General features: G+C 42.4%; 1 protein-coding gene across 5 annotated transcripts in view; it reads left to right on the top strand.

Annotated features, from left to right (window-relative positions):
• Positions 1 to 24,011, top strand: part of FBXW5 (F-box and WD repeat domain containing 5) — a 249,011-nt gene that overhangs the window by 103,962 nt on the left and 121,038 nt on the right. For 4 of the 5 annotated variants that reach the window (XM_030206924.1, XM_030206923.1, XM_030206922.1 and 1 more), the window contains exon 3: positions 4,095 to 4,252. In XM_030206924.1, coding sequence (XP_030062784.1) covers positions 4,095 to 4,252 — 158 coding nt within the window. The remainder of the gene's footprint in view (positions 1 to 4,094; positions 4,253 to 24,011) is intronic. The other variant, XM_030206925.1, reaches the window with a different exon arrangement.

The raw sequence follows: 24,011 nt of genomic DNA on the forward strand, positions 1-24,011 counted from the left end.
GGATCAGCGTGATCAGCGCCTCATTAGCGTACTGGGGAAACCGACCCCGACCGATCACATCTTCATAGTACTCCAGCAAAGCCAACAACGCACTGGGGGGAAGCAATTTGTAGTATTCCCCTGTAAACCCGTCGGGGCCTGGTGCCGACCGGAGTTTCTGGGATTTAATGGCCTGCTGCAGTTCAGACATAGTCAATGGGGCATTTAATTTTTCAACTTCTAGGTCTGTTAACTTGGGTAAGCTAAGCCCCTCTAGGAATCTTTGCGTTTGTTGTTGAAATGTCTGTGGGCTGGCTTCATATAGATCCGAAAAGTATTCGGTAAACATTTGTCCTATACGTTCTCTAGAACTGGTGAGCGTCCCCTGTGCATCCCGCAAAGCAGGTATCGCCCGGGGCCCCCCCAATTCCGAATAATCCGTGCTAAAAGGGCTCCTGATTTGTTCCCAAATCTTTGCAACCGATATTTGTAATAAAGAGACGACCGTGTCGCTCGCTCATGTAGTAAGGTGTTCAATGTGGTCTGTATAACTTTTAGCTCATCTAATGTTGTCTGATTAGGTTTACTTGTGTATCTCCTTTTTGCCCTCTGTAGTTTTTGCTCTAGCTGCAAGATACTCGCCAATCTTATTTTTTTCCTCCTACTGCAATAGGCGATAACATCCCCTCTTAGGACTGCCTTTGAGGCGGCCCAGAATAAACTAATTCGACCCTGAGCGTATTCACTGTTATTCTTTTCATAGTCTTCCCATTTTTTACATAGAAATGTCTTAAAGTGTAAATCATTATACAAGAACGTTGGGAATCTTCAGCCCCCACCTCCTTGTTTGTCTGTGGGCATCTCCAGATCTAGCCAAATTATAGAGTGATCTGATATCTCCTCCGGACCCACCTCTGCTGCGGTGACCATAGGGAATAGTGATCGCTCTACCATTGTGTGGTCTAATCGCGCCATCGTGCCATGGGCTCTAGATCTATGGGTATACTCTCGCTCGCCTGGATGTAATATTCTCCATGCATCGACTAAGTCCAACATTCTTTGGAACATGAAAAACTCTTTACGCTTCTGCCCCGAGTAATAGGAAGATGACAAACTTGTAGTGTCTTGTTGTAGGTCTGAGACTAGATTGAAATCTCCCACCACTATTATTTTTGTTGTTTTATATTGTAAACATCTATTAGCCAACCCACTAAGAAACCCAGGGATATGTTCGTTCGGGCCATATAAGTTTACTAATAAAAATTCAAGCCCTTGGAGCCATATTTTTACAACAAGAAATCTGCCCTGCTTGCCTTGTTCAAGCACCTCTACAGTACATGATATTCCTTTCCTAGTTAAAATAGCTAGGCCTCCCCCCCGCCCCCGCGCTGCTACTGAGTGGCACTCTCCTACCCAGCTTCTACGCAATTTTGAATGTTCTATATCGTTCAATCGCGTTTCTTGCAAACAGGCCACGTCTGCCCTGTGTCTGTTTAGAGCTTGCAATATTTTTGCTCTTTTTATGGGGTTGCTAATGCCCCCCACGTTCCATGATATTATCCGGGCTGGCATACTGTAATCCCCTCACCTCCACTCAGAGAATCCAGCGCGGCCTGTTCCAACTGGGTCTTCTTAAATTTAGGGCTTTCCCCTTGGTCCCTCCATACCCCGATTTCTTCCCCTAATCCTTCTGCTTTTGTCTGCCATATAGCCATCCACAGCATACATAAACTTACAAAACTACAGGAAATCCCTCTTCCCCCCCCCCCCAACCTTCCCTTCCCCTACAGTTGACCCACTCCCTCCCCTTATTATTCAGGGGAAGAATTAAAGATCCCGTTTTGTGCCTGGGGTCCCCATCCCACCTGTAGGCTGCAATAGTAACCATCCTATTAATAACTGTGCAGTTAATCACATCAAACCTTCTGATATCTCTCTCACTCACTGGCCTCAGAGCCAGATTACAGGGATTCAATGATGTTATGGTCTACCAAAAATGTTTTAGCTTCAGTCTCCGAGTTAAATGTCTGCCATGTGTCTTTTATCATGACTCTGAGTCTCGCTGGGTACTGCACTGCAAAGCGGATCTTCTTCGCTACCAGAGTTGTGCACAACGGATGATATTGCCTCCGCCAATGAAGGCTCATGTATAAGAATGTTTCCTGTTCAGAAGGAATGGATCCTCAGGAGCCTAACCGAGATTGGATAGCAGAGCTGGTAGTGGGAGGCGGGGCTGGAGGTTGGGAGGCGGGGATAGTGCTGGGCAGACTTATACGGTCTGTGCCAGAGCCAGTGGTGGGAGGCGGGACTGGAGGTTGGGAGGCGGGGATAGTGCTGGGCAGACTTATACAGTCTGTGCCAGAGCTGGTGGTGGGAGGCGGGGATAGTGCTGGGCAGACTTATACGGTCTGTCCCAGAGCCGGTGGTGGGAGACAGGGATAGTGCTGGGCAGACTTACACGGTCTGTGCCAGAGCCGGTGGTGGGAGGCGGGGATAGTGCTGGGCAGACTTATACGGTCTGTGCCAGAGCCGGTGGTTGGGAGGCGGGGCTGGTGGTTGGGAGGCGGGGATAGTGCTGGGCAGACTTATACGGTCTGTGCCCTGAAGAGCATAGGTACAAATCAAAGTAGGGTATACACAAAAAGTAGCACACATGAGTTGTCTTATTGGGCAGACTGGATGGACCGTGCAGGTCTTTTTCTGCCGTCATCTACTATGTTACTATCCACCTTATAATTGAAAGAGAAAAACGCCTAGATTTCGACCCAAATCGGAAGATAGACGTTTATCTCACAAAAACGAATAAATCGGTATAATCGAAAGCCGATTTTGGACGTTTTCAACTGCACTCCGTCGCGGATGTGGACAAAGTTGATGGGAGCGTGTCAGAGGTGTGGCGAAGGTGGAACTGGGGCGTGGTTATTGACCGAGGAGAGATGTACGCGTTAGGGCGATAATCGAAAAAATAAAGGCGTTTGTAGCGAACATTTAGGACACTTTTGTTGGACCCTTTTTTCACACGAACAGGTCCCAAAAAAGTGCTCTAAATGACCAGATGACCATCGGAGGGAATCGGGGATGACCTCCCCTGACTCCCCCAGTGTTCACTAACCCCCTCCCACCACAAAAAAATGATGTTTCACAACTTTTTATTTTCACCATCAAATGTCATACCCACCTCCCTGGCAGCAGTATGCAGGTCCCTGGAGCAGTTGTTAGGGGGTGCAGTGGACTTCAGGCAGGTGGACCCAGCCCCATCCCCCCCTACCTGTTACAATTGTGCTGCTTAATGCTTATTAGTCGTCCAACCCCCCCAAACCCACTGTACCCACATGTAGGTGCCCCCCTTCACCCCTTAGGGCTATAATAATGGTGTAGACTTGTGGGCAGTGGGTTTTGAGGGGGATTTGGGGGGCTCAACACACAAGGGAAGGGTGCTATGCACCTGGGAGCTCTTTTACCTTTTTTTTTTATTTTTGTAAAAGTGCCCCCTAGGGTGCCCTGGCATGTGAGGGGGACCAGTGCACTACGAATCCTGGCCCCTCCCACGAACAAATGCCTTGGATTTATTCGTTTTTGAGCTGGGCGCTTTCATTTTCCATTATCACTGAAAAACAAAAACGCCCAGCTCACAAATTGTCGAATAAAACATGGACGTCTATTTTTTGCGAAAATACGGTTCGGTCCGCCCCTTCACGGACCCGTTCTCGGAGATAAACGCCCATGGAGATAGACGTTTTCGTTCAATTATGCCCCTCTATGTTTCTCAAACCTGTCTTGGGGGACCACCAGCCAGACAAGTTTTCATTCTATCGACAGTGAATACGCATGAAAGAGCCTACTACCTTCATTTATATGCAAATCTATCTCATGCACATTTGTTCTGGATATCCTGAAAATCTGACTGGCTGGTGGCCTCTCAGGACAGGTTTGAGGACCACTAGTACAAGATATCTCCTGCAGGCTGGTGCATGTCACATTAAGCATAATCACCTGTGTTTAAAAATTATGTTGATATCTGAAGCCTCTAGCCTTTTGTTGGTCTATATAATATATTTTAGAAACTCATTGCCACGGTTTGCTTGGATTAATAGTTTTCACTTTCTGACTCTTAGAAGCAGTGTCCTGGTATGAGGAGTTCAAACGTCTTTATGATACCATCCCTTGCATCAAAGTGCAGACACTGACAGAGCACACTGACCAGGTCTTGCATCTCAGCTTCTCCCACAATGGATACCTGTTTGCATCCTGCTCAAAGGACTGCACTGTGAAGGTAAAGCTGGGGAGAAGAATGGAAGACAGTGGAATGCTTGTGTTATAGCATCTTCCACATTGAGAGTCCTTAACCTGTCATTTTTTTAGTTTAGAAAATTCCATTGGAAATAGTTATTTTGTAAATCTGAAAAGAAATTATTCAACAATCTTTCCAAGCCAGGGTTTTCTTGCTGTGTTCTCAAGACCCTCAGCCGAGTCTGATTTGTAGGATAATCAAATTAAATTTAACCTGGTTTTAGACGTGTGCAATAGAATTGCTTCCAAATGTTTTGCAAAATTTCAACTTCAGCTTCTTCAGTGTGGTACCCCTTAGGTTTGTTGTTATACATGAAGTAATTGTTGCTGCCAAGTTTGAGTAAAACTGAATGATAGAGGTTGCTCAAGGCCAGTGAATCTCAGTTGTCTAGCAATTTTACTACTACTACTTATCATTTCTAAAGTGCTACTAGATGTACAAACCCTACTGTTTGTATATTTCTAATTGAAACAGTTGGTCAAAAATCAGAGTTCTGTCTGTCAGTGTATCGAATGCTTATATGCAGTGATATAGCTTCTGTAATTTATAGTGTCACAAAGATTATTGTGAGTGTTCTGCCCCTATTTGCATGGAAAATAACAATCCCAAAATAAATCCCTGGTAGAAATCAAGTTGTAAAATATCCAAAAACCAGAGTAGAATAAGAAGGAGTCAAAATATAGATATAATATTGAACAGACACTACCAATCTCTATAAATGAATATTTTATATGATAATGGAGAGTTCTCAGAGTATTCGACCTGAATGTTGAGATTTAGCCGGCGCCAACCGTGTAATCGAAGGAAAAGATGTCCGGCCATCTTTTTCGACAATACGGCTGGCTCCGCCTATTTAGGGAGCCGGCTACGGAGATGGCCGGCGCCGTTCGATTATGCCCCTCTATGTGTTCTCTCTGGGCCGCCATCTTGCTCCCCCAGGTATAACTATATCCCAGTCTTGGCTCTCTGTGAACCACGTCTCCGTGACTGCCACTAAATCCAAGTCTGCTTCTATCATTGCAGCCTCTAGATCTAGAAAATAGTTTCTTATACTAAGGGCATTGGTATTCAAAGCTTTCTAGATGTTACTTCCCCCCCCCCCCCTTTTTCTGTAATGGTATTTGATGTCTTACCTCCTGGGGGGGGGGGGGGGTGTATAAATTACTTTGGAGCTTTTATCACCCATCCCTAGCAGACTTAGTTTAAAGGCCACATTAGTACTTTATCCAGTCTGTTACTGAATTCACTTTATCCCTTCCTTGAAAGATGGACACCATCAGTGCTCTGTAGCTCTTGGAAAATCATCCCATGGTCTAGGAAACTGAAGCACTCGTGTTGGCACCATCCATACAGCCACACATTTAGCTTCAGGATGCGAGCTTCCCTCATTCGGCTTTTACCTTCAACAGGAAGGATTGATGAGAACACCAACTTTGCACCTAGGTGCTTTACCCTCTGAGTTCGATTCCCACTTCAGCCACAGCTCCTTGTGACTCTGGGCAAGTCACTTAACCCTCCATTGCTCCATGTACAAATAAGTACCTGTATATGTAAGCCACATTGAGCCTGCCATGAGTGGGAAAGCGCGGGGTACAAATGTAAAAAAAAAAAAGTTACATTTGATATGTTCAGTAGGATACCTAGCAGTATAATTTGTGCCAACATGGATGAGCAGCATAGGATAGTGGTCAGTAGGCTTGATGAGTCTAGGCAATCTTTCCGCTACATCTTGAATCTTGGCACCAGGCAGACAGTACACCTCCCTGGACCATCATGTCTGGTCAGCAGATGGGGTGCTTCAGTACCTCTCAGAAGAGAAACACCCACTACATTTCGCTTCTTATTGGCCACCGATCCAGCGGCTTTGGGATTATTGATCATTGTCTCCTCTTGTTCTTGAGATGATTTCGGCTCTTCTGCCTCCAGGGCTATGAACCATTTCAACAGAAGAATTCATTTAATCTCTCCACTACGGCTTTGTCTTCCCTAATCGCTCCTTTTACCTCTCGGTCATCTAGCAGTCCAACCGATTCTTTTGCCGGCTTCCTGCTTTTAATATACCTAAAAAAAAATTTTACTATGTGTTTTTGCCTCCAACGCAATCTTTTTTTTTTTTTTAAGTCCCTCTTAGCCTTCCTTATCAGCACTTTGCATTTGACTTGACATTCCTTATGCTGTTTCTTATTATTTTCAGTCGGTTCCTTTTTCCATTTTCTGAAGGATTTTCTTTTAGCTCTAATAGCTTCCTTCACCTCACTTTTTAACCATGCCGGCTGTCGTTTGGTCTTCCGTCCTCCTTTTTTAATACGTGAAATATATTTGGCCTGGGCTTCCAGGATGGTGTTTTTGAAGAGCATCCACGCCTGATGTAAATTTTTGACCCTCGCAGTTGCTCCTCTAAGTGTTTTTTTCACCGTTCTTCTCATTTTGTCATAGTCTCCTTCTCTCCCTTTGCTGGAGACCCCCAATACTTCAACATGCATCTCTGAGATGAATTTCCGGTTGTCACAGATGCTTCTTAGTTTTATCACCTCCTCTCTTAGTTCTTGTACTTCTTTCATGATGGATTCAATGTGCGTACATTTATCACATGAAAACAGAATCTTGCCTTGGACCAAGCTTCAGTCTGGACAGAGGCAATAGCTGTAATAGGAGCTGCAGCTTTAGGGGCACAGTGTTGCTTTGCCATATTTCAAGTGTAGGAGCTTTTTGTGCCTGTGGATCAAAGGAAATGAAAGGGCTACCAAATCTCAACTTTATTTTTACACCAGTTCTGAGGGATACAGGAAGCAGATAGATTTATTGTGAGATATCTAGGAACTTGTTCAGATTTACTCTGTGGGTGTAGTTAAATGTACTTCCTTGCTATTAATGGGAACAATTTTAAGGGAAAGAGAAGGTAAATTAATATTCTTCTAGTAGATGTATGTAAAAGAGTAACAAACTAGTCTATATGTTAAATGAGATCCTTTTAATCTAAAAACAGAAAATACACCTAATCCAAAGCAGAAGGCTGGAGAGTTACTGCAATCAAAAATGATATACTTTCCAAAAACAGTTGCAGTTAGGATATAATTAATTGCTGGAGATAAACATTGGATTAGGCACACTATTTAGCAGTCTCACCCTTGGGGTAGATGGTTTGAAGGGCAGAGTGGAAAAGTCTATGCAACCAAGTATCTGTAGAATGCGCTAGTTGTGAAACCTATCTCCAAGGCTGTATTAACCACCTTACTATACCCTTGTTTGGGCTGAGGGGTAAGACGGAATGGCCTAAGAAGCAAGATCTGCAGGCTGTGCTATCTGTGAAACTGCAACCGTTTTTAAATGCAGTGGATAAAAAAACAGGCAACAGAAACTCAACAGAATTGCCCAAGCTACATCACAGAGGTAAGAATTAGCGAGGTAGAAATGAGGAGAGGGAATGCATAAGATGTCTTATCTCAGGCAGTGAGGTTTCAGCGCAAGGCAGAACTCAATGGACCATGTGGTGTCCCTCAGCTTCCTATTTCAGGAGGTCAGCCAGCCACATCTCAGCTCTTCAAAAATTGCCTCCTAGAGACCAGGTGGGGGATAGGCAGAAGCCAAATTCACAAAAACACTTTTAAAAGCTCTTAGTAACAGAGATGAGTTTTCAAATGCAGTGCCCAGGTAATCAAATAAAACAGTTTTTTAAAAATGCGATGGAATAAAAACAGACAACAGAAACTCAACAGAATTGCCCAAGCCACAGCACAGACGTAAGAATTAGCCAGGTAGAAATGAGAAGAGGGAATGCAAAAGGTGAGCTTAAATACCAAATAAAACAGTTTTTTTTAAATGCAATGGAATAAAAACAGAAACTCAACAGAATTTCCCAAGCCACTGCACAGAGGTAGCAATTAGCCATGTAGAAATGAGAGGGAATGCAGAAGATGTCTTATCTCAGGCAGTGCGGTTTCAGCACAAGGCAGATCTTAGTGGACCATGTGGTGTTCTACTTGTGGCTGAATGCTGGAGGTATGTGCGTAACATATAGTATTTTTTAATTTACGCATGTAAGTTTGAGTCCTACCCACACTTCACCTATATGTAACCCACTGCAGCCCCTTTTGACCTTGGGCAAGTCACTTAATCCTCCATTGCCCCAGATACAAAAACTTAAGATTGTAAGCCCTCTAGGGACAGAGAAAGTACCTGCATATAATGTGTACAGCACTGCGTACATCTAATAGCGCTATAGAAATGATTAGTAGTGGTAGTAGTAGTAGATGCTATGTAAAATATGCATGTATTTACAGAATAACACTTAGGCAGAATGTTGACATTTATATGTGTGTGCACACATATATGCAAGTGTATGCCATTATTCTTTTTTTTTTTTTTTTACTTTATTTTATTTTATATCTACACAAATATTTAGTGTGTAAGTGTTAGCGATCACTTTATAGAATTACCCCCATTGTGTGTATGTTAGAACTTTCTAACACACACAAATCAACCATAGTATGCTGGTTTTCCGGAGGCCTTTCTATGTCAACTTCATATTTGGACTTCTTTGGTTCATCTTTCCAACCGGTCCACTCATTCCACTGCTTAGGGATTATCCTTGACTTGCCTCTTTCATTTGTCCCTCAGATCTTCAATATGGAACAACTAACTGTGAGTAAACTACCTATATTTAATCCATAAATCCACCTCCCCTACTCACCAACATTACAAAGGACCCAGAGCCACTACTGATCTCAACAGCCCAAAGCCAAGACGAAATTACACAAAACACACAAGACCAGAACACAAAATTCCATCCCAAAGCCAAGACGAAAACACATAAAACTCACAAGACCAAAATACAAGATTCCAACCCAAATAACAAAGACCTAGCACACCCCATCTAGCACTGCCTAATAGCAGCCCTAAGCGAATTGATACCGTAATTAACACCGGTAAACTGCTCCTAACAATCTACTCCTTATCCCTGATCCACCTAACACAAACCACCCCACCCGCTGAAAGCAACATCATACCCATACTACATAACCATCAAAGTCTGACCAGATACACCACACCTCACCAAACTGACAACAACCAAAGCAAAGAAAGAACACCAACATGCAGACAACCTTAACATAAGGGAAAGAAAGGTCATAACAAACCCATACCAACAAAGAAACGACAACTGACAAAAATCCACATAACACTGAATATAGATGACCCTTACAAAAAAATTTAAGTGGGTTACATCAATGCCAGATCCGTAGTAAATAAAGCAGCAATAATAACAGACTGGATCATGTCAGAAAACCTTGACCTGCTTTTCTCAATGAAACCTGGATCCATGATCAAAAGGACCCTATAATCCTAGACCTATGCTCCCCGGGATACAAAATCACTCACTGGACCAGAAAGGAAAAGAGAGGCGGAGGCATAGCACTAATCCATCGATCCCACTTCACCACCATAACCACTGCCGAGTCCATAACATCCCAACTTGAAATGGCCTCAATTAGAATCCACCACACTACCCTGCTTGACCACCTAAACTGTGTCTTGTTTTATAGACCACCAGGTAATTGAAACGAGTGCCAATCACACTTCATGGACTTCATATCAAACACCTGTGTAACCAACCCCAATATACTAGTATTGGGAGACATCAACCTTCACCTAGAAGACCCAAACTCTACCAACGCACGAGAATGCAAGGAATTCCTCCATTTATGGGACCTCAAATGGCCACACATTCAAGCAACCCATGTCAAAGGGCACACACTCGACCTTATCTCACACAAACTGTCTACAGACCATAATATCAGATATTAAATGGACAAACACACCATGGTCAGACCACTACAAATTAAACCTATCCCTACTCTGGCGGAAAAAGGGCTCATACCGTATACAAGAACACACAATCTACAGCACAAGAGGCCAAATAGACTTGGAAACATTCTGGCAACAGATGTACAATAATAAATCGACAGCACAAACGGACTCTACATACTATCTCTCAGATTGGGATAAAAGATGCAAAAAACATATTAGACAAAATAGCACCCTTACAAACAAGAACCTCAAATAGGCATAACTCGATACCATGGTACAACGAAGAACTGAAAAATCTAAAAACACAGTCCAGAAAATGTGAACAAGCATGGAAAAAAACAAAAGAGGCACAAACACTCAACGCATGGAAACAAACTCAAAGAAAATACAAATACGCAATAAGACAAGCCAAAAGGTTATACTACAAAACCAAAATAGGGCCTGACTACAAAGACACGAAAACATTATACCAACTCGTGAACAAACTACTAGACATCACCTTGGTCACCACAACCAACACAGACATCCCATCTGCTGACAAACTTGCCAAATACTTCAATTATAAAATTGTAAACCTACGCAACACGCTACTCAGAACATCACCAACATCGAAAACTTCATCAAGTGTATGGACCCAATCCTCGGAGAATACCCAGCGGACAGATTCTGGTCAAGCTTCTCTCTCCTCACCGCTGAAACAGTCAACCAAGCGATTAACAGGTTCTCCAAGACTCACTGTAAATTGGATACCTGCCCCAGTTACCTAATAAAATCCACTTCCCACCGCTTCATAGCAGACCTCACATCCCACTTAATCTACAAGCTTCAACATGGTCTCTTCCCTAAGGAAAATGGCAACATCCTACTCACCCCAATACCAAAAGATACCAAGAAAAAAACAAACAATATCACCAACTACTGCCCAGTAGCATCTATCCCACTGGTAGTCAAACTGATGGAAAGCATGGTAACCAAACAACTTACTGACTACATAAACAAATTCTCAATACTACACGAATCACAATCAGGATTTCACTCCATCCACAGCACCAAAACAGTACTAATTACTCTCTTAGCCAAATTCAAACAAGAAATTGCAATAGGCAAAAGCGTACTTCTTCTACAATTCGACATGTCTAGTGCGTTCGAAATGGTAAACCATAATATACTACTAAGCATCCTAGTATATTTCGGGATTGGTGGAAATGTACTTAGCTGGATCAAGGGTTTCCTAACTACTAGAACATATCAAGTGAAATCAAATTCGAACATATCAGCACCATGGAAAGCAGACTGTGGAGTACCTCAAGGATCACCACTATCACCGCTCCTTTTCAACCTAATGATGACCCCACTAGCCTTATCCAATCAAGGCCTTAACCCTTTCATTTACGCAGACAATGTCACAATATACATCCCATACAAACATGATCTAACAGAAATCACCAATGAAATCAAACTCAGCTTGAACATCATGAACTCATGGGTGAATGCATTTCAACTAAAACTTAACACAGAAAAAACACACTGCCTCATCCTCTCATCCCAATACAACACGAACAAACCCACCAACATAACCACCCCAGACTACACCCTCCCTATCTCAGACCACCTGAAAATTTTCGGAGTTACAATCAACCGAAATCTCATGCTAGAGAGCCAAGTGAAAGCTACAACAAAGAAAATGTTCCACTCAATATGGAAGCTCAAATGAGTGAAGCCTTTTTTCCCGAGGGAATTATTTTGCAACTTGGTACAATCTATGGTACTAAGCCATCTAGACTACTGTAATGGAATCTATGCGGGATGCAAAGAATAACTCATAAAGAAACTCCAAACTGCTCAAAACACAGCAGCCAGGCTTATATTTGGAGAAACGAGATTTGAAAGCGCCAAACCCCTACGAGAAAAACTGCACTGGCTCCCAATCAAAGAATGTATTGCATTCAAAATCTGCACCCTGGTTCATAAAATCATCTACGGCGAAGCCCCGGGATACATGACAGACCTCATATACCTACCAGCCAGAAACACATCAAGATCAACACGAACATACCTAAATCTCCACCACCCAAGCTGCAAAGGATTCAAATACAAATTAACCTATGCATCCAGCTTCTCCTATCTAAGCACACAACTATGGAATGCATTACCAAGCGCCGTGAAAACAACATAAGACCACCTAAACTTCCGGAAATTACTAAAAACTAACCTGTTCAAAAAGGCATACCCTAACGATCCAACTTAAATGCCTTAACCCTGCAACACAACGAAACCAAAGCTCGTACTGGACATAACTTAATTATTATTTTATTATTATTTGTTGCATTTGTAACCCACCTTATCCCACCTCTTTGAAGGCTCAAAGTGGCTTACAATATATCATGAGTAGTGGAAGAATGTTAGTAATATAAACATTTAGTATTGCATGATCTTAGTAAGCATGATGATAATACAAAGTAGTAGTATACAAGCAGATTTTAGGAAACAGTTCTGAAATTAAATAGGCGAGTTGTGCACGCTAACTCTTAACTCTTCCTCCTTACGATTCCCCAATGTGTCTGTCTTTAATCTTCCATAACATCACTGTGTATTTGTTCATACTGGTATTGGCGATCGCCTTTACAGTACTATGTAAGCCACATTGAGCCTGCAAATAAGTGGGAAAATGTGGGATACAAATGTAACAAATAAATAAACTCACCCAAGCGAGACTACACCGAAATGATTTATGTCTCTAAGGGTGGACAAGCTTCTCAATCATAGAACTTCTTCGTGATTTGTATTTTATTGTGTGAGCAAAACAACACACCCGTGCATTTTTTACCAACTGGTTAATAACCTAATATAGAAATATAAAAAATGTAAAAAGTGTCTGTATCAATCAATCCTATCTATTACTCCTTCCAGCCTCATACATTTATAAACCTCTATGAGGTCTCCAATACTTGTAATAGCAATAAGGCACTTATTGTTATGTAGCTAATTTCTCCCCTCCTGGATATTGAATGTATCATTCGGGTAAAGTATACCCCTTCTGAATGTTCAATGTTGCATTCCAGTCGGATAGAATGTCTCAATTGCTTTGTCTTTGTCTTTTCCAAAATACTTATTTTCTTTCTGTGGACCAATCAAACGTTTTGTCCCCATGTAGAAGCGTTGTTATGCCCTTAATAAGTCATAAAGAGTCCGACTCTGTAGGGTTTTGTGTAAACTTCCTCAGGAACTCAAATATGATCTAAACAGAGTGAAATAAAGCAAAGAAAGTGCCTCTGCTACTTTAATTCGGTTCTCCGTTCAAACTGAGGATTATAACTGGTCCCAGGCAGGAAGTGATGTCATATCGATGCCCCTTAAATTAGTGCTAATTGAATAAACTTCAAAAAGTGGGGTGTTTTAAATCACCGTGTTCCATTCAACTAATTCATTTAGCCCATTAGGGGTTATCGTGTCTAGTGTTGTTTTGCTCACACAATAAAATACAAATCACGGAGAAGTTCTATGATTGAGAAGCTTGTCCACCCTTAGAGACATAAATCATTTCGGTGTAGTCTCGCTTGGGTGAGTTTATACTCTGAGAACTCTCTATTATGATACAAAATATTCATTTATAGAGATTGGTAGTGTCTGTTCAATCTTCTATGTATATTTTGATTCCTTCTTATTCTACTCTGGTTTTTGGATATTTTACAACCTATTTGCATGGAAGCAGATGATAGGATATATAATAAGACTACAAATCCCTGTAATCCTGTAGTTCTCTGGCATAGGCTCTTTCAGAGCACATGTCCAGCACATGGGACTTTTTCTGTTGGCTTGCCTTGTTCTCTAAGCTTGCTGGGCAAGTTGCCCCTCTTTCTCTCTCCATTAGGTCCAGAGAGTTAGTTTGCAGCATATCTCCTATGTGAACTAAAATTGTCTGTGCTGTATTCTGCTGTATGAGCTTTTCATGCTACTGTGACTCTATCAAGATTTCACCAGTGTAAAAGTATAAACAGCATCACTACTCAGTGTGTTGCTGCCATTCTCCCAGCCTCTTTGGCATTGAGAGAGAGCTGGTTGAAAGCAGACTTCCAGTTTGCAAGGCAAAAACCCTTGTCCAGCACATCTAACTGTAAGTTATTTTTCATTGTTTAATTACTGCATTAAATAAGATTTAAGTTCAAGAGTTCTGAGTCTTCTCATAGTGATGTTCTATACTCTGGTTTACACTGCATGCCAGTCACCCAGTGAGAGGGCAGAACAGTGAAATCTTGTGAGTCTCGGGGGGAAAAGCTTGGGATGTTTCAGTTTAATAAAGTCTCAGTGCGTTTACTCATAGCATAGATGTATGGTGACAGGAATGCTATTATTAGTCTACACAATGTGCGCTGCTTAATTAGCTCTGAAACCCATTCAGTTCAGTACAGAGTCAAGAAAGTACTCTCTCTGAGGAAGTTTATCAAGGCTAAATATTATATTGTTTAAAGGCATTCGGTGTGTGATTTCTAGTGGGAGGCTGAACTATGTGAATAACAATGAATTTTAGCCTGAGAGAGCAGTTCTTAACACATATTCACAAGCAGGAAAGTTGTATCTCTCACCTGCATCTCCAGACTTTTAGGAGCTAGTTTCCTGCGCACAGAGAGCTCAAAGGTACATATATAATTAATTAAGCAGATGCTGTCTACTAGCAGAGGAAGGAGCTAATTCACATTCTCCATCTTGCTCTGGTAAAAAAGTAGCAATTCTGGCACAGAGTCAAGGTTTATATTCACTGCAGAGGTTGTTCTAAGGTTGTATTCCTGCCAGAATAATTGTAGAAATTGTGGCCTAGTCAAAAGTCAGTGAGAAAAGTGAGGTCTCTGAACTGATTGAACAAAATATTCATTCTGTACCAGAGGGCATTGTAAATGCAGCACAAGCCAGTCTTGAAAGTGAGAAAGGTTCAAAACAACACACAAGCTTACAGAAAAGGCCAGAGAAAATTATGAAACATGTGGACAAATATCTTTCTTTTGGACAAGCTCTGGTTAAGTGGAGATAGAAATGTTTGAGGTTTAAAAAAAAAAGGCAGAGCTGATGGCCTCCATACAGAGCAATTATAATCAATCTATAAGCAGTACCAGCACAAGTCAGAAGAAAATTACCAATTTCTAATCAGGAAAGGCACAGTAGATAATTTAGTCCAGAGATACAAGGAAGCAAGCTACAGATCTCACATGCCAGGCCATGATGACAGAAGCAATTAAAGACGCAGAATCTTACACAGATTCTGCAGAGGAGAATGAATCCCAATAATCTAGCACCTCAAGACATAGCTCTAGAAGTTCTAGAACTTCAAAATCACACAGGACAAGCCATTTCGGCAGGTCTGCTATGGGTTCTATTGCTATCAAATTGCAAGTGGAAGCAGAGGCCACCGAATCACAAGTTCTTTACAGTCAGCAAGAAACAGCCATAAAAACAGAGAAACTTAAACTAGAAGAAGAGAGAAAGAAGGCAGTGGCTATTGCCACTGCTGCTGCTGCCTCCTCTGGACATAGAAAGGCAGAGTTAGACATTGCCTTTGTGGTGCTCCTGCAAGAGAGAAGCAGCTGTCATTGAGGCCCAAATTAAGTCACTTGAAGCAGTCACAAAATAGGATGGCGGGGAGAGCCAGCTTAGCCACATATTGCAGAAGATTCTGCCAGCAAATTGTAGCCTATGCGAAGTCTCATACCCCAGCACATGCTAGTGCACAGTCAGCCTGACTCAGAAGAGTCATCAGATTTAGAGAAAGTATGTCTCTCCACACCAGAGATTAGCTCGCCTGAAAGGAGCAAGCCTAAGGCAAAGCACACCATGGAGGCCACCCCCCACTGCAGTGATCCATACGCTTGCATGCATACAGATGCACTACCACTGGCTCATTCCAGGAAAGCACACCGAGGAAAACACTTAATTTCAACCATAGACTCTGGCACCACACAGGAACTGGGCTCAAATAAAGGTTGAGCAGTGCGCCCAGCTAAACACACTCCAATATTCAGTGCTATTAAACCAGTCGGCAATGGCCACTGACTGCTTAAATAGTGTTTAACCGGTTAACTGTGAATAGTCAGCAGGAGATAACCGGTTATCTCTGCTGAATATTTACAGTTGCCACATAGCGGCTAACGGCTATATCGCATGATATAGCTGGTTAATGCTGATATTTAGCGCTGGGTTTAGCAGTTAAATAGAACTGGCAGTAGTAGTTCTACTATGATAGTAGTCCTATCTTTAACCACTAGGAACTCAACTGGTTAGCGTTGAATATTAGCTTAACTGGTTAAGTTCTGGGGGCTAAAAATGAACTCGGAAATTCAGTGTTGATTGCCGAATACGACGTTGCATTGAATTCCCGGGTTCAGCGATGGCAGCAGACTTTAACCGCACTGCCTGCCGCCAGCTAAGTATTGGCCCCACTGTGATTAAGCAAGAGGCACTCAACCAGCCACACTCCACACCTGACTCCAAACAAATTGTGCCAAACAGCCAGCCATAGGAACTAGAAACTTCAGAGAGAGAAGATCTAGCAATGTATATGACTCGCAAAAAGATGGTGAACATGGGGCTTACCTAGTTTAATGCCTGCCCCAAAAAGTATAGAGGGTGGAAATCTGACTTTTGGATGCCATAGCAATTATGAAGCCCACTCCAAAGCAAGAAATGAATCTGATAATAAAATGGCTGGGAACTGAGTCAGACGATCGTGTAAACAGATTAAAGGATGAATATTTGCATGACCCCTCCAGAGGTTTGAAAGAAATGTGGGAAAGACTTGACTAGCACTAGGCAGCCCAGAAGTTATCCAAAAGGCACTGATGAACAAGGAGTTTCCCAAAGGTTGCAAGTAGAAATAATGACAAATTAAAAGAATTAGATCTACAGAAACTGGAAGCAGTCAAAACTGATCGGAATTTTCCATTCCTGTGCTACTTGGATACTGCTTGGGGCATAAACGAGATTATAACAAAGCTGTCATATGACATAAGAGAGAAATGGTCATCAATAGGCACAGACTATAAAGAAGACAACCAAGAGACGCTTCCTCCCGTCACAGTCTTTGTGGAGTTTATCTGAGATTTGTCAAAGGGGAGAAATGATCTTAGCTTCATACTTGATGTACCTGAAGCAGGCAAGACAGGCTACTTCCTGAATGAAAAGCTGGTCAAGACGTACGGCACCACTAGGAAGCCTATATCTATATACTTTTAGAAGGATGTAATTGATGTGAACACATTACACCTATTCTAAAGCAGTAGAGTACAGAATAAAGTTTAAGATCTTGTACTTGATATTTAAGGTGCTGACAAATATGACATCAACTATTTTAGCTACTAAGTTGCATGTTTACCAGCCAAAGAAATTGTTGCAATCTATGACCAAAGTATTATTGGAAGTACCAACATGTCAAATGGTTAGAAGAATTTTGATGATCCATCTTTTAATCTGATGGGCCACAACTCTGGAATAAGCTGCCCCTAGGTGGCCGAGATATTCAGGAGATGGATGATTTTCAAAAAAGTGTTGACAACTTACTTGTTAGACGGGTGTATGAAAGAGTATAATATTTGATAAACTGCTAACTTTCCTTCCTTCTGTCCTTTCCTATTGAAAAAATATATAAGTAAAAAAGGAAACCTCTCTTTCCACTTGCAGAGTTTCTGATGTTTGAGGAAAACTTGGAAATTGTTGCTATTACAGAGGCATGGTTCAATGATTCCCATAAATGGGATGTGAAAATACTGGGCTATAATCTTTTTATGAAGGATAGTGAGGGCTGAAGAGGTGGAGGAGTGGTGCTGTATGTGAGAAACAATATCAGAGTGGCTGAAATGCGGGGAACCTGGGGAAAGGAAGAAGCTTTGAGTCATCCTGGAAAGAGAAGATGGAATCTGTATCCACATGGGTGTTATCTATAGACATCCAGCACAAATGGAGAAGCTGGACAAGGATCTGAAATAAGATATTCAAAAGCTTGGTATGGAAGGGGAGGTGCTACTTTTGGCAGATTTCAGCTTTGCTGATGTGGATTGGAACGTCCCGTTGACAGAATCTGAAAGAAGTAGGGAGTTGTGGACGCCTGTCAAAGTGTCTTACTCAGACAAATAGTGACGAAACCCACTAGAGAAGGCTTGACGCTAGATCTAGTGCTCACAAATGGAGGAAGTGTGTCCAGTATCCGGGTGGGTGCCCACCTATGTAATTGTGATCATCATACGATATGGTTTGAAATCAGGGCAAAGGCAGAGTGCAGACACGCAAAACTCAAAGTACTGGATTTCAGATGTACTGATTTTGATAAAATGGGGCAATACCTGAAGAAGGAACTGATGATATGGGCAGGCGTAGGTGAACTGGAAAATCAATGGTCCAAACTGAAAGCAGCTATAAATATGGCAACTGAGCTTTATGAAAGGAAAGTAAACAAAAGAAATAGGAAGCTTATATAGTTCTCCAAACAAGTGGCTGAACAAATAAGAGCAAAAGAGTCTTTGTTCAAGAAATACAGAAGAACACAACGAGAAGATCACGGAAAAGATTATCAGATTAAACTCAAGCGAAGAGGGAAATACGGCTAGCGGAAGAAGAAATGACTAAAGATGTTAAGAGAGGTGACAACCTTTTTCAGATATATTGGGGAAAGAAGGAAAGATAGGAATGGAATTGAAAGACTGAAAGATAATGAGAATGGCAATGTGGAGAGTGATGAGGATAAAGCAAACCTGCTAAACAATTACTTCTCTTTAGTGTTCACGGGAGAAAATCCTGGGGAAGGACTGCAGTTGGCTGCCGAGGGGATATCTGGGAATGGAGTGGATATTGCTCCATTCACAGAGGAAAGTATTTATAAACAGCTTGAGAATCTGAAGGTGGACAGACCTATGGGGCCAGATGGGATCTATCCCAGGATATTGAGGGAGCTCGGAGGAGTCCTGGTGGACTTATAGATTACTTATAGATTTTTAGAGGCAGGAGAGGTTCTGTGGGATTGGAGATGAGCAGATGTGGTCACAAAAGTGGAGACAGGGAAGAAGTGGGAAACTACAGGCCAGTAAGTCTCACTTTGGTGATAGGAAAAATAATGGAGTCGTTGCTGAAAGAAAGGATAGTTAACTTTCTAGAAGCCAGCAGGTTACAGGATCCGAGGCAACATGGCTTTACCAAAGGAAAATCCTGCCAAACGAATCTTATTGACTTCTTTGGGTGACCAAAGAACTGGATGAAGGACGTGTGCAAGATGTAATCTACTTGGATTTCAGCGAAGCCTTTGATACTTTTCCTCACGGAAGACTCGTGAATAAGCTGAGAGGGCTGAACTTAGGACCCAAAGTGGTGACCTGGATAGGAAACTGGTTGACCAACAGGCGACAGAGGGTGGTAGTAAATGGAATCCGCTCAGAGGAAAGGAAGGTGAGTAGTGGAGTGCCTCGAGGGTCAGTGCTGGGGCCAATTCTGTTTAATATATTTGTGAGAGTTATTGCTGAAGGGTTAGAAGGAAAGGTTTGCCTTTTTGCAGATGACAGAAACATAGCCAATAGAGTGGATTCCCTGGAAGGAGTAAAAACCTAGGGATCTCCAAGTGTTAGAAGAATGGTAAAGGGTCTGGCAGTTAAACTTTAATGTTAATCAAAATTAAGGGTCCAAACTTTCATCTGGTATTATACACACCTATCAAATTCTTCTATTAATACCAGTTCATGTTATTACAAATATGATAATTACATTTTTATTTAAAATATTATTGGTGCTCAATGTATGAAGTGCTATTTCACTGCTTGCCTTGGTGCCAGTCTATAACACTTCCAGCTTATACCATCATAGCACTGGGTCCCTGCCTACCTACCCTGTCTGTGGTATCTTGTTATAGGTAATAATATTCAATTTATATGTCTTGCGATTTTATATTATATCCAACATGTCTCTATAAAAGTTCAAAATTCTTACAGTATCTCATAACTACGAGTCGTTGATCATAAACCACTTATCTTCAGGAAGGTATCCAATGTCAAAGTGTTGTGTATCCAATGTCAAAGTGTTGCTGGCATCCCATAGACCAAATCTTGTGCCGTTTGTGCTTTAAATCCGTGCTAAACTAATATGTAGCTGTTGTCTTGCTCCCAATGCAGAACCACGTTTCGCTAAACAGCGTCTTCAAGAGAACAAACTATAAATACAAAAAGATTTTTTTGAATAGCTCTTCTTAAATCACACTTTAATATTTTGTAACCATTACTTTTCAAAATGTAAATTTAACCTTAAAACAACTTTACTCAGCTCCTCCCGATGGGGGATCAAAGTTCCAGCTCCTCACCCCAGCTTGAATGCTGGTGCATGCTCTGTAGTAGCAATTTAAAAAGTCCTCCTACAATGATAAACTCAAATAATTGGTCCACCAGGCTATCAATCCCATCACATGAACCAATCTATTTCTTTGTTTAAACCCTTGGGAGTTACTGTCCCCATTCATAAATAAATCGTTATTCTTTTTGAACTAATAAAGCTGAGGGGTCCCCTCCCCACTCTAGTTGTACTTGAAGTAGAACTACATACTTTAAATCCAATGCTGTATGTTTATTACTCACCCAGTGGTCTACCAACTGTGCCTCCCACTTGAGTGTTCTTAAATTGCTAAGATGTTCTGCTATCCGTTGTTTCACTTTACATCTGGTTTGACCTATATACCACATGGGGCAGGGGCACTTTATTGCATAAACCACTTGGGTGGCGTTACAACCAGTTTGTGAATGTAATTCAAACTTACTCCCAGTTCTATGGTTGATTACTATTTGAGTTGTTATTGCATGTCTGCAGTATATACATTTTTGACAGCAAGTGTGTCCACCCTGTTTGAAGCGGATATTCCCCGCTTGAAAAATTGAAAGCATTTCCCCCATATTTTTAGATCTAGTATAAGCCACTTGTGGTCTTTCCTTCAATTGTGGGTGCAATGTCAATATGGACCAATGCTGATTAATAATTTGACTAATATTTCTCCCGTGGATCGAATAAGGGAGAACGCGGTGCAATCTACTATCTGTTTCTCTAGCTGCTGACATGTCTCTGTATTGCTGGCTCGATTATATGCTTTTCATATTTCTTTGGTGGGATAGCCTCTCTGTTTAAATTTTCGCATCATATGAGTCGCATGTTTGATTGAAGGTATCCTTAGTACTACACAGTCTTTTGACTCGCAAAAATTGTTCAACAGGTATCCCATCTTTTAACTCATATAGTGTAGGACCGTGTTTCTGTCTGTGGGCTTTCTAAACAATGAAGTTTGAAAGGTACCTTGTTCATATCTAATATGCACATCTAGAAAGTCTACCTCCTGCCCTCCCATATGTGCTGTAAAAGAAATGTGAGGGTCACAATTATTGAGATAATCTAGAAAATTTTTGAGAGCATCCATGCACCCCTCCCATACCATGAAAACATCTACTATAATAAAACTCACCCTCAACGTTCTGAAGACAACGTTCTGAAGTCACTCAGTCACTCCCTGAAGGGTTCATGGATTCATGGTGGTGAAGCCACAACACTGACCATGTCTCTCTGCCCCGCCCTCGCATGACGGACCAATCAGAAAAAACACCCTCAACATTCTGAAACACAAAGGACCATCACAACACCGTTCCCAGGCAACACTAGGCAACGTAAGACGGACCAATCAGAGGAAACTACGTGACAATAAGGGAGGAGCATTCCCCAGCAGAATGGCTCATTATCTGTGCAGCACGGAGAGCACAGAACCACCGCTGGAACGAGAGAAGAATATTCCTGCTGTGGGTATGTGCAAAAATAGACCGGGGGGGGGGGGGGGGGGAGAAAAAATTTTAAATGCCTAATGCCAGTACTGAAGAGTGCCAGAGGGCCCATAGCAAAGACTATATTTGGGATCGCTTGACATGGAGTCAGAGGAGCCGGAAAACAACGTGCCCGTCACCATCTGGGACGTGGGCGAACAGGACAAGCTGCAGCCCAGCTGGAAGGATTACCCGCGACCCAGCCAGCAGCAAACAGCGACCAAGGAAGGGGGAGGAGTAGGGAAACACGTGGAGCTTGTTTCCCTACTCCTTCCCTGCCTAGGAATCGCTGGAGACTGGCTGCCAAACTAACGAAACAACCGCACACCGACGTACCACCTCCATCATTCAAAAGGCATCCACTCTTTCTTCAACAGGAATGCAAACTAATAATACAAAACAAAGAATACCCGTTTTCTCACGCAGCTACAGGTAACTCCCAACCCCCTTCCTCTTCCCCTTTTGCCAAAGCGGCCGTGCCCAACCATCCCCAGCCTCAGGCAAGCCATCTCCCACCTCGGGGATTCCCCGAGCACCGGAAAAAGACGGCGCAGCTTCCCGCAGCGCATGTTGCAGCATTCCCCTGCAGCCGGCCTGAAATGGACCGAACATACCGGATCACCACCCGATGGCCCGAGACCGTGCTCCTCTCCCTTCCGCCAACTTAAAACAACCATCCCCGTCCTCAGGCAAGCCGTCTCCCACCTCCAGGATGCCCAGAACCCCAGCCCAACGGAAAAAGACGGCACTGCTTCCCACAGCACATTTCTCTTCCAGTGTTCCCCTACAGCAGCCCTGAAACGGCCAAAAAATACCGACAGACCAAGAACGTGCTCCTCTACCTTCCGCCCATCTAAAACAACACTGCTGCCTCAGCACAACACAAAAAAAAAACCCCGGAAAAAACAATCCACCACTCAGCAAAGGCTGACCCCCCTACAACCACATTTACATTTCACCAACAGAAAGACCCCCCTCCACAAACCTCCTTGACAGACAAAACCACACACACACACAATACAACAGACACACACCCTCAAAGCCACACACCAATCCATCCCACTTTGCCAGCATAGCACAGCACATCCCCCAACCCCCCAAGCAAAAAAACGAAAAAAAAAGACACACATCAACAACCTGCACACACACCCCACCCTCACACACTCACACACAAAATAACTCTGTGACACATACACACAAAAAAAATACATGCTAGCGCCCGTTTCATTGGTTTCGGAAACGGGCCTTTTTTAATAGTCATCTATAAAATGTCTCCATACCAGCAAATGATGACTAAATTCGGAAGGGTAAACGTGCTCTCAAACTTTGACATGTACAAACAAGCTACTGTCGGTGCCACCGTTAAACCCATTGCAACGCCCTTAGTTTGTAGATAAAAAGTTTTCTCAAAACAGAAATAACTTTTCTCTATTATTAATTTAGCTATTTGGTTGAGAAACAACTTTTTGTCTACTGAAATATCTATGTTATGAACTTGGGTCTCTATAACTCTTAAAGCACCCTGCTGTGGCACATTTGTGTATAACCTTGGACATCCAAAGTAACCAAAACTGGATTACTGATATTATCCATGTCAAACGAACCCAAAACCTGTAACAAATAGGACTGAATTTGAAAAAGACCTGGTTGAAGATAATCTAAATATTGAGAAATGGGTTCATATAACGAGCATCGGCTATAACCAGTTATATCGAGCATTGGTTGTGCTCTATGGCTCTTGTAGACTGCATGAAAGCAAATATATAATTATTTCAGTGCCCGTGATTTCAGGGAGCGGTTTTTTCATGTTTGGATTTTTTCTTGCCCTTTTTTCCTCATGTTTTCCCAGCGGGGGTTCTTTAAAAAAAAAAGGCGTGAAGCGGTGTTTGTTCAGGGCAGAGGGAGCTCCGCTATGGCGGTCACGCTTTCCCGTTGTTTTTTACTTCAGCGCTGGAACGTCAGTTCCCGAGCCTCGTGTAAGTCCTCGGCAATGCAGAATTTTTAGTAGGCGTTTGTTCCGTCTTGGTTTGCCGCTTCCTCGGGCTTCTTCAGTCTCCTCTATTGCGGTTTTCTGTCCTCTCTGCTTCTTTTATTTTTGGCGCGAACGGCCGCCATTTTTGTCT

This window comes from Microcaecilia unicolor, chromosome 6 (assembly GCF_901765095.1).
Source record: "Microcaecilia unicolor chromosome 6, aMicUni1.1, whole genome shotgun sequence".
Classification (NCBI taxonomy): domain Eukaryota; kingdom Metazoa; phylum Chordata; class Amphibia; order Gymnophiona; family Siphonopidae; genus Microcaecilia; species Microcaecilia unicolor.